The following is a 14,004-nucleotide window of genomic DNA, read 5'->3' on the forward strand; positions in this document are numbered from 1 at the left end:
GGCATCGCCCGACCGGCTCACGTGTTTCTCAGTTGTCGCATGTGAGCAAAGGCCCTCGCCTACATTCCAAGAGCCAATGACCGACGTTAAGAAGATTCTTCGAGAAGCTTTTCAACGTGACGGAAGAGGCAATGACCGGCTCACGTGTTTCTCAGTCGTCACATGCGATCAGAGGGCCCCGCCTACATTCCAAGAGCCAATGACCCCGGTCAAGAAGATTCTTCGAGAAGCTTTTCAACGTGACAGAAGAGGCAATGGCCGTGAAGTCGTTCACCTCCAGTAAACTGAAGTGTATAAATACGCGAGACGCGGTGGGCCCGACAGTTGAAGACAGATGAAGACAGTTGAAGACAGATGAAGACAGACGGAGACGAAGACGAGAGACGAAGGAAGAAAAGAAGAGTAGCAGTAGTTTTCAGTCAGTTTCGGTGCTGAAGACCGTCATGCAAGAAGAGACTGCATCATGCACAGACGCACCAAGTCCGCCGCTGTAATGGAATAGCCAGCAGCAGCCGCGGCGCCAGAAGACAGAAGTTAAAAGGTATTTGAAGTCTGGTTTTTACATACCCGGGTGACTCGGGAGGACGGGAAGGAGACGGCCTCACATCAGCAGTCACCTGTGAGCTGGGATAAAGACCTGACAGCCGAAGACTGGCAAGCGGGAGTCCGTGGTTCGAGTTCGGGACACTGGCCTTGCCCCGCCGCACCGCTCCGCTGGTCGACGCACAACACACGCGGCCGCTTAGAGAAGAGAAACACTGGGACGCCACACCCAAGGTATCATCCGATGCACGACTTCGCTCGCAATAGTTAAAACCGGCCACCTCGCGCTGCGCGTCTCCGGTCAGCTGGGCGAGACGGCGACACGAGATACACACCGCTACGCGTAATCAGACGCCGCCGCTGTCGCAGCAGAAGGCTACGCAAACGACACGGCTGCCGCTCTCCGAACCAGAACATCGCGTAAGATACAGTTGTACAAATCTTCAATAAAAGTTATCTTATGTAAAAATGATGTTTCATTCGACCTCATACCCGAGCCAAGGAAGAACCCACCCTGCCCACATGTTGTTAAGAGAGAAAAGTTAATTTATTTAATATTTTCACCCTGACAGAATGCTTTAGAATGCTCATCCTGACAATTGACAGCATCAAAAGAGAAAACCCAGTTACATTGAGTGACAGAAGTGTCACATTTAGTAACACAACTGTTACATTTGATGCCAGAAGCCGTTACAGTTGTTACAGAAGGTACATAGATGATACATTGACGGCTATGTAGCATGGATAAAGATTTTAACTTGCTAGAATGTTTGCTTCAAAATACTTTTGAACATGAAATCACATCTCAAAAAATAAAGCTAGATCCCGAGAAATAACAAGCAGTTAATGATTTTCTGAGGCTGAGCTGTCAAAAACAATTGTGTGCATTCTTAGGATTGTGCAACTTACACAGAAGATTTGTTGGAGAACAAAAATTTAAGAGCAATTCTTTGAAGTGCTTACTGAAGAGAAGCAGTTGATGGTAGTTGTCAGACAAATGTTGAGTGGGTTTTATAGACATTAAATTAAAAGGCAGCATGTAACTGCTGAAATATTGTACTGGCCTAATCTCTCAAAAGTACTGTATTTGTTGCGTGTTGATATTTGTACTAATTACAGACACACTGATGAGACTTATTACCTATGACTTGGTCTACACTGTATGCTCCATTATATATATGCCTTATGGAAGAACACACACACACACACACACACACACACACACACACACACACACACTGAAGAAAAGTGCCAAAACTTCACGTAGATAATATTATTATTTCCTGCAAGATTTCAGTGATTAACAGCTCACTTTATGTTGCTGGAAACAAGAGATGATGATGTCTACAGAATGATTCAAGACCTTTGCTCTGTATTGCAAATTTGGAAACATTTGGCCCTAGCACTTATTTTGTTAAGGAAAGTACAATTCATTTTACATTTATGTTCTGTCAGAAGTCTTAGTCAGTCACAAGCAGACCTGTAAAAATATTGTGATAGCAGTCTTTAATAAGACATAGTGCCAGGCTACTTACAAAACCAGCTAGCAAACTTCAAAAGAAAGCAAACTAAGGAGAGGTCTAATGCTACGCGATTTTGTAGATTTACTATAGAAAGCCCATTTGATGATTTTGAACACCTAACAGGAACATCTTTAAGACACTTCAGAGAAACTTATTTTGTTGGATGATGCTATTCTCAAGTTTCTCTGTGACAACAAATATGGTGCAAATGTGCCAAACTGTGAAGGATATATAGACAAAATTAAATGCTCTATACAAAAATTTACAGAAGAAACTGATTACAGGATTTCAGCCTGAATACTGCAGATGAATATCGCGTCACCTACAGTGTCCACACGCCCCATGCTATCCCAGTGTCAAGCTTCCAGCCATAAGCTCGAGTCAATTTATAGATATGTTAAAATGTGATTCCACTTTGGAGAACAATTGTAATTGGCCACTGATGAGGACCCATCACTTTCTACAGTAAACAAATATGTTTCTGTTCAAGGGTATCTGTCAGGAAAACTGAAGTTGTTGGCAGATAACACATACAAGGAAAGAAAGAAAATTTTATTGAATTGGTACGGAGATAGCAACCACATTATACAGGTGTGCCTTGCTGATTTCCATACACCGGACCTGTACAATAAGTGACAACTGAAATGCTGAAGTGAACATTACTGGAGTAAAACCACCATATTTAAGCACTGCACACCCTAGGAGAGGATGTCATAGCACACATTTAAGTTCTCACTCTGAAAATTCAGTGAGTATTTCCTGCTGAAATGTGTCAAATGCTAGAGGAACCGAAATATTAGAAGGAGATGCATTGAACCTACTGAACTTTTTTGAAGAAGTAGTTCGAAGTGCTCTTACTGCACATCTGTAATCTACTTAACTTCACTCTCACTGCAGCAACACTTCATATTAATTCAAAGCAAGCTAAAAACTTCTGAAAATTACAAGTGTATTGGTTTTTTTTGTGAAGATTGCACTCATTGGAACAGTGACAGACACCCAACAAGATGTAAGTTAAAGCAATCTAATTGTTGTCTTACATATTTAAACCAAGGTCACAATGCTACAAACACAAGTAAGAAGGGCAAGGTATTGCATTCCAAGTACAAAACCATCATCACAAAGCTAGCTGTACTGAGACTTATCTTTACTTTCATCTTCAAGAAGTTATCACAAGTAAGTTCACCATATTTTACTTATTTTCAGGTAACTGGAGGATTAAACAGACTTACGTGTCACTTTGTGGATAGCAGCAGTCACTAAAGCTTCATTTCCAACTTCGTTATTGGTAACATGGGTTTAGAAACTATAGAACATAGCAACCTATCTGTCAGTGCTTTTGAAATGCCATCTACAACTTCAATGTAGATTTCACTCTAAAGGATATCTGGACAAATTCCACATCATCTGTAACTATATTTGAAAGCACACACACATTTGCCGCACATGCAACTGAACCTCTCTATGTAAGAAAATGAGTGTGCACCCAGAGATTTCAGTTAGCAAACGTGCAGGATGCTGCAGAAGATCTTTGCACGGAGATCCTTAATGGAGAAGATAGATCCTCGAAAATCACTGGAGTTATCCTCCTCCTATTTGACTAACCTCATCCATTGTAATGGTACCTTCGACTAAGTTTGACTTAGTCAAGCACCACAGCAAATCATGTGATGGCAAATTTCATCAGTTTAGAGACGGTGATGCCAACAGTTGATATTCTATAATGTTTCTGGAATTTAGAAATGACGATGATGATCACAGAGGACGGAACAGGAACTCCGAATCCAAAGTGACTGGCCTCATTGTACTATTTCTCAACATCCTACTGCATCAAAGATAAAAGAAGGAATACCCAATGTTATGGTGCCTTATACTCTTCAGCAAATAGCGAAGAGATTTATTTCACAGGAGAAAAAATTTACGAAGGACAGCAACCTGAAACACAATCACGATCTGCAAATTTTTGACATAAAAAAAGGACTTGTGGAGGTCATGTCTACTAGCCAAGACACTGAGTGACATTTTATCTGCCCCATCATGCAATAAAGAAAGAAAGAAAAGGAAAAAAAAGAAAAACAAAATTAATGCTTATCAAATGGAGCATGTATTTGATGGTTTCTTCACGTGAGAAGAAGGATACACATTCACTGAATGGCTCTTTAGATATGGGTCCTAATTTACTTCCCGACATTCAGTATTACTGAGATTCTGTTTATATCTGGGGTATCCTTAATTGCCAATATGAAGCAAAAATTTCTCTAGTTACTTCCTCACAAGAAAGACAGGTCTCATAAGCTGCTTCTTTTCTTAAAAATAAAAAATAAAAAAATAGTCATAGATCAACAAGGAAATTGTGTTATGACTGGTGAAAGGGTTACATACCGCATCACCTGGTCACCTTACAGACTTACATTTGTTCATTTGTTTGTTGCTGCTTTAAGGTGCAAAACTATTGTGGTCCTAAGTGCCCATGTCTTAACTTAAAATGGTCAATTACTGAATGAATTTGAAGTAAATAATACTCAGAGCCTGATCGATTGGAGAACGGATATAGCTGGGAACAATCACTTCCCCTTTCAGGAGGTAGCTCAAACAGTTGAAAATTAAATTTCCTTTGCCACATTACTATGACGAATAAAAAGTCAAATGTGATCTAAGGCTCATGCTGTATCTGCTAAAATATCTGATAATTCAGGTGGTAAACATACATGAAAATGTAAACTGCTATAAAATTGACATGGGGTCAGAAAATGGCACACTTTCAATAGTTGGTTGCAGTAAGTACAGAGTGATGCGGGTTCCCCACTTCACAAATTACTGTGACTGAAATTACAGTGTCCAATAATGCCACCTAGCTAAAAGTATCTCCTCGCGATTAGAGGGGTGAGATGAAGTTGTCCAAGCCATTGGGAGGATTTAATTTCCCAGAGTTCATTCCCATATAGAGATCAGTGTTCATCTCTGTGGCAACACAGAGATCATCTGAAGGGACAGAATGGCTAACACGTCTAGGTAACTGGACTACAGCCTTAGCAGCAGCAGCAGCAGCAGCAGCATTGGCAGCTTCATTCCCTGATGCCTCGACATGACCAGGGACCCACATGAACATCATAATGGCTCCATCATCAGCAGGTGGGTGGAGGCATTCTTGGGTTTTTTGTATTAAGGGGTGGTATGAGTATAGCCCACAGAGGCTCTGGAGGGCACTAAATTGATCTGAACATAATACACAATTGAGAAGTGTGTCATTGTATGTACTGGGTGGCCTGATAGGGGGCCAAAAGCTTTGCAGGAAAAACTGAGCACTGTTCTAGAGGTCAGTATCTAAAATGATTGTTGCTAATGACAAAGGCACATCCAACACCATGGTCAGTCTTACAGCCACGAGTGTAGATGAAGGTGCTGCCGCCAAGTTGTGAGCAAAGTTTGAGAAACTTACTGCAATACGTCGTATCTAGGGTACTGTCCTTAGGAACTGAAGTAAGTCCCAGATGAACATAGACCTCTGCATGAATCGAAGGCAGTGAAGAGCTCTCACTCATCAGGAACATGGCTGGTAACGTAAGATTAAGCTTCCAAAGCAGTATACGAAGGCAAACTTTAGGAGGCAACAAAAAAGCTGCAATTATCCCTTATTGGCAGTCAAGGAAGTCATCAAAAAAGGATACATATGACATATGGTTGGGTGTAGAGGACAGACAGCATGTGTATCTGCTGAGAAGAGCATCACATCAGTTGACAGCAGTAGTTCAGCAGCATCAGCATAGAGACTCATAACTGGGCTAGTGTAGAAAGACCCAACAGCCCAATGTATGGGTCTATGGTTGATTTTGTTGAGATGGTGTAAAACAGATGGTCATGCAGATGAGTAAACAAGGCATGCAGTCCAGTTTTGATCTGACAAGAGACTGGCATCACCCATGAAGTACCATTTAAAATGCAAAGGATATTTAGAGATCAGGTACAGGATGACCAATAGTGTTTCCTATCAAGCATGAGCCCCAAGAATTTTGTGGTTTTTACACCGAAAAAGCAACAGGACTGAGATGTAAGGATGGTAGAAGGGACTCCTTATGCCGCCAGAAGTTCAAATAAAGAGTTTTCTCAGTGGAAAAGTGGAATCCGTTGGTGATGCTCCATGAGACACTGTTGAAGTCGTTACTCAAGTAAACAGTTCCGTTGAGAGCTGCAATAGATCTCTAAGTCTTCAGTGAAAAGAGTGCCTGAGATGCCTGGCAGGAGACGGTCCACGATAGGATCAGCTGCTATGGCAAACAGGGCTACTCTCAACACAGAGTTCTGAAGCATCTCATTTTCTCCTGAATAAAAGTGTTCAACAAAGCTGAACCCACAAGTACCCTTAAAATCTGGTCTTTAAAAACTTCTGAATAAAATGGGGCAGGCAGCCTCAGAAGCCCCACGTGTACTCTGTACAGAGAATGCCCATCCTCCGGCAGCTATTTTAATTCTTCCCCAAATCAAAAAACACAGCTACAGTCTGGCATTTCCGCAGAAAATTGTTCATAATATGGATTGACAGGGCAGTGAGATGATCACTTGCAGAGCAGTGCTTACAAAATCTACATTGCACGTTTGTTAGAAAATTCTGAGACTCAAGCCACCATACCAACTAACCACTGTTCATGCATTCCATCACCTTTCAGACACCGCTTGTGAGGGAAATCATGCAGTAGCTGGCTAGAAGATGTCCTTCCAGGCTTGGGTATGGGAATTACAGTGGCTTTGTGCCAGTGTCTGGGAAGTTCATCATCCCTCTAGATATGATTACATGTACAAAGAAGGAAGTGATTGCTGTCAAGAGAGAGGTGCTGCAACATCTGAATGTGAATATTGTCCGGAGAGGAGGAAGATGAAGATGATGATGATCTGAGACCACGTTCGTGCTCCCTCATAGTAAAAAAGATATTGTTTCTGAGGTAGGAAGGCACAGTTTGAGATCTCTAAAGTACTGACCCATGGTGCTGGAATCTCAATAGGGTCCACAATGACATAGTTAACTATAGCCAGGCCATGAATCAGGAGCTGTACCTTGTTTCCAGAAAGCTGATGAAGGGTACACCAAACAGAACAGGGAGTAAAAGGGTTACAAAAATTAGTTAAAGATCCATCTAGCTTTTTTGCTATCTCTGATAATTTGATGACTCTTTACTTTAAACTGTTTATAAGGAATACAGTTCTTCTTTATGATATAGGCTTCAAAGACATGGAACACATCTTCAAGTGTGAACCACATTGTGGCATTCCTCTGCCCATGAGGAAACTGGGACTTGACGCGGTACGAAAGAGGTTCAGGGAATGGAACTTCCCTGGCGGTAAGAGTAACATTTGTAAGGTGCTCTACCGGGTCATCACAGCTGTGGAAATATTGCTCGTTGAAGGTTGCCAGTGAAGAGTAGAGCCTCCAGTTATGTTTAAAAAGCTGCCAGATGGTCTTTTGCAGAGATGGGACACGAGTTACCAGACAAATGACACATGGGAAATGGTCACTTGAGTATGTGCCCAAGTGGACGGACCACTCTAAGTTGGCAAGCTGTGCACTGCAGAACAAAAGGTCCTGGTGAGAGAAAGTGTGTGTAGAATCTGAAAGAAATGTGGGTTCACTAGTGTTGACACAAATGACATCAAGTTGGTTGAGAATATCTGCCTGGAGAGAGCCTCTCAGACAGGTTCTCAGAGAGCTCAAAATGGGATAGTGGGCACTGAAGTCGCCAAGTAGCAAAAAGGGTTGAGGGAGCTGAGAGGTAAGCTGCAGTATGTCTGCCCTGGTGAGATCAGATGATGGGGTATGTAGATATTACAAAAAGAAAAGGTACAATTGGGGAGATAAAGATGGACAGCAACAGCTTGTAGCTGAGTTGTCAATGAAATGGTTTGGCTATGGATCTCATCCTGAATGAGTGCCACGACTACCCATGAGCTGGAGTTCATTCCTCTGATGGAAGGCTGAAATGTACTGGAGTGAAGTGCAATAAGTCAAAGCAGTCTTGAGGGCATAATTTTGATTCTTGGAGGCATAAAACAACTGGTGACTGTGATTGCAATAGTGGCTCTATGTCTGCCCTGGGTGGTTGATGCAACAAATGTTCTTTGGAAGACAGCCATATTAGAGGATAGGGGCTGCCAGTGCCAGATTTCAGCTGTATTCAATTACAGGTTTGTGAGGCTGGAGGATCCTATTCCACTGTTTCTTCAGAAATGCCAGTAACCTACGGTTGGTCTGTGAGTCAAGAGGCAGCAACAACGATACTGTAACTGTTGGATAGTGATATCCAAGGCTTTCTACTAACTAACTTTTTTGAGCATCATTGAAGGGCACCTTTTCCTTCACCTGGATCTCCTGATTGGCTCATTCACCAAGGTACACAGGGCAATCAAGGAATACAGTGGCACGGCTGCCAGTGCAGTTGATCAGCGGGGAGAAGTAGATGGGCAATCGCCCTCATAAACTTTCTTGCCACATTTGGCTTTGTTTCTACAGAACATGTGAGTACTGTTATAATACTGGCATTGGTAGCAACGAATTAGCTTTGGCATGTAGGACCTGATAGTAGCTACAGAGCCGGCCTTTATCTTTGATGGGAGTTCTACTTGATCAAACATTAAGAAAAGGATGCGGATAGGTGCTAATTCTGCATAAACCCTCTTCATAACCTGGTGGAATGCACTGATCACAAAGACATTATCTACCTCAGTCATACCATCAAGAAGCTGGGAGTATATGACATCATGTGAAGAATTCAGTGTTGGATTAGCCTCTTCACAAACTGGGTAACCGTGGAGGATCATAGCTTTAAGCAGTTTTTGGGCTTGAAAACCAATGTCTTTCTGAAGAAGCACCATTGCGTCAACAAGTGCAAGACTTTAAGTGCGTCTGCAACTGTATCCACTCTTTTCTAAATGACAAATGGGTTCACTGTAGGAAAGTTCTGACCACCTGTGCACGATGCCACGAGGTAGTGGGTGTAACTAGAAGATCTATCGTGTCTTTGGCCTATTCCATTTATATTTATTAGGCAAAGGTTGCGTTAACAGTGTTGATGTACTCATCATGGGTTAATTCCCCGAGATTGCCAGCATCTCCAATGGCACACTCCTTCCTTCTGGGGCACCACGGAGGGGGAACACCCACCTTAGGTGAGTGTTCACACCTCTGGTCACACCTCCCATACTCCAATACAGGGGTAAATCGGCAGTTGTGAAGGTAACAGGTCAGGCAATCACCCCTCCCTGGGCCTGGCCTTCACTGGGGCATATGCGTGCCTCCTACCTGTCAACCAGGGTGCTGAGAGTTACACATTACCCAGTTGCCTGTAATATGTGAAATACATGAGCCGGCCTTCAGGTATGCACAGGCTGGAATAAAGACGAAAGGAGAGCCCTCAAATGTTGAAGCAGGTGAAGGACAGGATAAGTCAGAACAAGAAGAGAGAGGAAGGCCAAAATGAAATCCACCCAAGTCTTCCAATACTTTCTCAAGTTTCAGATTCCCAACTGTACGCAGGACATGGTCCCAAAGGGAGGGGAGAAAGAATAGTACAAGGATAGACACGCAGCACGGAAAAGGAAAGAGTACTGCAAGTGCAGGGGCCTTGTGTGTGCCAAGGAAGTACTCACTGAAGAGTTTAAAGTCTCCTGGTGGATCTGAACTTACCTGCAGCCTGTGTCTTCTTGAAACGACACAAAGACCTTGCTACAATTCACAAAATGAATTTTCCTTGAAATGTTTTACTTGTCGAACAGAAAGTGTGTAGAGATGATTTTGCAGCAGGTGCTGAAGATGACAATGCAGTGATACATTTGAATTACAAGCTTACAGGGACGCTGAAGTGGGCCACAAACTGAAGGACAGCAGTCAGTAAGTGTTGTAAACAATACATACACAGAGGTACTAGCAGTCTAATGGAACACACTGCCTAACACGTTCAGTGTTGTTCATTGCAATGTCATCAACAATTTCACTGAACCTGCCACTCAGTACAAAGTACTTCAAAGCACTGCTAGATTCTAAGACCCACTGGATCTTTTGTTACCTTTGTCCCTCATTGAAAAAATAATTTTTCAGGAAATTTGGTGAAGAGGAACTGAATGGGATGAGCTCTCACCTCTTGATTTTAACATTTACATGGTACTGTAACAGCTACAAACTGTTGCAAATCACAGGATGGATACGTCACTTCGAACGGCAATTAATGAAAGGCTGTGAGACATTAGAAGAACTGACAGCATCAGACTTGCACGAACCAAGTTGCACCCTCTGTGCAACAACTTCACTGTACCACAAAATTTTAAGATAGCTCTCTTCAACACTTTTTTGGGTCTTATTCGTCTTGGTGGATGCCTACCGCCGGACTCCGATTTGCCTGCACCACCTTTTAGTAAACAGTATTATCTGAACTGAGAACAGAATTCTGGATTCTTAGAGCTTGACAGGGTACGATACATGTCTACACTACTGCATAGCTTGCAAGACACTGAAGGCTCACTTCCCTCAACATACAAAGGCTTTGTTACCAGCTGAGTGAGTCTTACCATTAAAACCTTCTCCAGGATGATGTTCGTCCATGCCACATGTGGAGGAAGGTGTGGACACAATATCCTGCATATGAGAAGACATTAAGGTATTAACTGTAGCCTTACAAACCACGAAGGGTCCATAATCTCAGGTATCTTTCAAATGATGATCAATCTAGAAGCTGACCAGGGTGGGGAGCATGTTGTGGGTTGATACTCTGATGATATTGATATCTATAACTTGATATGTGCTGTATACTCCATGATGTACATTCCTTTCGGAAGAAATAAATCAGTGTTATATTTGAATCACACTGTTGTGTACCCATAATACTACTTAAGCTGTGACAGTTTGGACCGCTTTCATAACCGTTATAAGAAATCACACGACAAAGAAAGTCTAAAAAATTGCTTTTGCAATCTTATTGTTGTGGTAAAGAAAATATTTCATGACTGAAAAGAAAGGTTCGGCAATATGATTTGGATTCGGAAAGATTGGCTCTTATCTGGCTGGTGGAAAACCAGAAGTAGGAACAGACAAATGGTCATTATCATTTATAATGACTATGAAGTTGTAATAGAGCAGGCTAACAAGATGTGAGCTAACAAACATAGTATTTGACTTTGAAATTAAGTACATAGCAGTAACTGAAATCACAGTACCTGATGCTCTATCTAGGATACCATGTATGTATGTTAAAAACAAGATGGATGGAAGGTATGAAACTGATAAACAAAACACACACCAAAATCTCGTTAATGAAGAGTAAGCACAGAAGTGCATGTGAAAAGAAGCTGAATACTTACTAACTAGTGTACAGTTTTTTTCCCCTTAAGGTGGATTAATATAGAGGAAGAAGACTGGACATCATGCATTCCTGACCAGTAAGGTGGAGAGACTAATAGGGCTCATGCAACTAAATAATGGCCATTTTGCAGTACAAAAGTGTCTTTATCGTCTTAAGAGGGACTACCCTTTCTACAGTCTGGCATCCTATGTGAGTATGAGAATAAGTACTTGTGAACTGTGTCAAGCGACTAAGAGAGTGCTATAAAATACCAAGGATATATGCACCAATTAACCCCTAAGGGAACTGCTGTGACAGTAGCAGTAGACCTGGTGAGACCAATGCCAGATATCATGACAAAAGATCTGCAGATTTAGGGTCCCAATACTGAAAATGAAAACCAAGCACCATGAAGAGAATTACTTTTGTAATGAGATGTTTGGTTTGTGGGGTGCTCAACTGCACGGCCATCAGCACCCATACAAAGTCCCAATGTTTATGCAGTCCAATTTTTACACAATCCTATCTAGCCACTGTCATGAATGATGATGATGATGATGATGATGATGATGACAGCACACACATCCAGTCCCTGGGCAGAGAAAATCCCCAACCCAGTGGAGAATCTAATGCAGGACCCCATGCTCCAGAGCAGCAACGCTAGTCACTAGACCACGAGCTGCAAACAACTTTTGAAATGAAAACCTTAGGTCTGTAGTTACCAAAACTGGCAACCACAAGAACTCACTGTAGATGTAACAATGCCTTGGGTGTATTTATAAAGTTTTACTAAAAGAGGACTTTTACACTCATTTATGAAACTGGGCATCCTTTGTTGCAAACTGAAGAAAATCTCTCTTGCACATGCAAAATGAGGGTAGGAAATTAGATCAGATCTATATGTTGGAACAATTGAAGATTACATAGCATATGTGAAAAATGGATGTATACTTAATGAACAGGTTACAAGAATTGCAACAACATGCTCAAAAATTTTGAGGAATTGTTCTAGTTTTGAAGTCATCTGTTCAGCTACCTTAAATATCAACCACATTTTTGATGTGGGTGCCTTTAGGATCTACTGTATGTGCTCTGATTCAAATTCCTGGTAATTTCTACGGCCGGGGGGAGTATGTACGTCATCTTCGATCCTTGGTGGAAGTGTGTGATTCCTTGATTAAACACATGAGGTGCTTAATTACGTTGTGATGTGTTATGTCTGGATGCCATTTTCCAGAGGAGGAAGTACATATGAACTGCTATTGCTGAAATACTAACAACACTCGCTGTCAGCATATGTACTGACTTATTCTATTGATGTTCACTACTCATGGGCAAGCTTTTCTTGAAGTACAGACTTCTGTGTCACAAATTATTCTGGCACTGAAGGAATGTATTTTCATAATACATTAAAAATTGTGCTTTTTTGTCATGAATGGTTAAGAATACATTTTCACTTTGAAATTTCACATCCACTGTGGATAAAATCAAAACTTATTTGCCGTGTCACTTTTCTACCAATTTCATTCATAGATACAGCAAAATGTATTGCGAACTGCCTTTTTGAAGTATTTCATTTGATCACTGAAGTTATTCTCTAAAAGAAGACAAAGAAGAATGATAAATCAGAAATTACCTGGTTTTGGTGGCAGAAGAGGTGAGTCTGTGTCCTGATCTGATCTCCCAGTAGAATCAAGCAGCTGGCTGGAATCCGGACTAGATACAGATGTTGATAGTTCCCCTTCACTTTCACCTATGTTTAGCAAAAATAAATTCCTTTGTAGAGTCACAATCTCATTCCACAAACCTGTATTATGTTTACTTCAAGATTGATCAGATTTCAAATCATTATAAACAAACAATTTGGACATATAAAAGTGCAAGGAAGGTTAAACAATAGTAGACTGTGGTGTTGAGTACAAGAGGATGATACTGTGGTGAAGAATGGAGTGGAGGACAACAAGAAGCACAGAAAGTAAAGAATTTTTTTAGCAGAGTAAAGCTCTTTGTATGGAGAAATAAAGAGGCAGAAAACAGGTGCTACATTAGTTCACAAAGAGAAACACTGTATGCAGAAATGTATATCTTATGTACACTTCAATAAAGAAATTTGACTTAAAAACATTAGAATTATGAAGAATTACATTTTGAGAATATATGTTGTTTATGAGAATGCTGTTAGTTTTTGACTCATCTGAATATTCTTGCTATAAACTTAGAACCATCATTATTACAGTCACAAAATATTTTATCTAACACTTAAAGAGATGTTGATTTGCCTCCTTCCTAAACTCCACAGTCCGCTTATATACAAAGCATCAGTCGTAACAGTAGATTGTAGCTCCCAAAAATCACAGTCTGAAACAAGTTTTCAGATCTGGTGGTTCTGTGATTAATCGTGTTAATTTCCGATTTCCAATTTCAACTTCTCTCTTAAAGTGTCTTCATGTCTGTGTCATCAACAGAAGATGAAATGTAAAGAGGAATTCAAAATTCATTTAGAACATCAGAAATCCTCATTATGCTCCTTACGTTTTCCATTGCATATTGTTACTGTCATTCACACAGTAAAAAGGAGAAAGGTATGTCCTAATAATTCTCTAGATAAAGGGATGTTA

At 41.1% G+C, this 14,004-nt stretch overlaps 1 protein-coding gene across 2 annotated transcripts in view; it reads right to left on the bottom strand.

Annotated features, from left to right (window-relative positions):
• LOC126470951 (CD2-associated protein-like) overlaps nt 1–14,004 on the bottom strand; it is an 86,944-nt gene that overhangs the window by 54,490 nt on the left and 18,450 nt on the right. For both annotated transcript variants that reach the window (XM_050099011.1, XM_050099004.1), the window contains exon 6: nt 13,023–13,139. In XM_050099011.1, coding sequence (XP_049954968.1) covers nt 13,023–13,139 — 117 coding nt within the window. The remainder of the gene's footprint in view (nt 1–13,022; nt 13,140–14,004) is intronic.

The sequence above is a fragment of the Schistocerca serialis genome, chromosome 1, assembly GCF_023864345.2.
Source record: "Schistocerca serialis cubense isolate TAMUIC-IGC-003099 chromosome 1, iqSchSeri2.2, whole genome shotgun sequence".
In the NCBI taxonomy this organism is placed as follows: Eukaryota; Metazoa; Arthropoda; class Insecta; order Orthoptera; family Acrididae; genus Schistocerca; species Schistocerca serialis.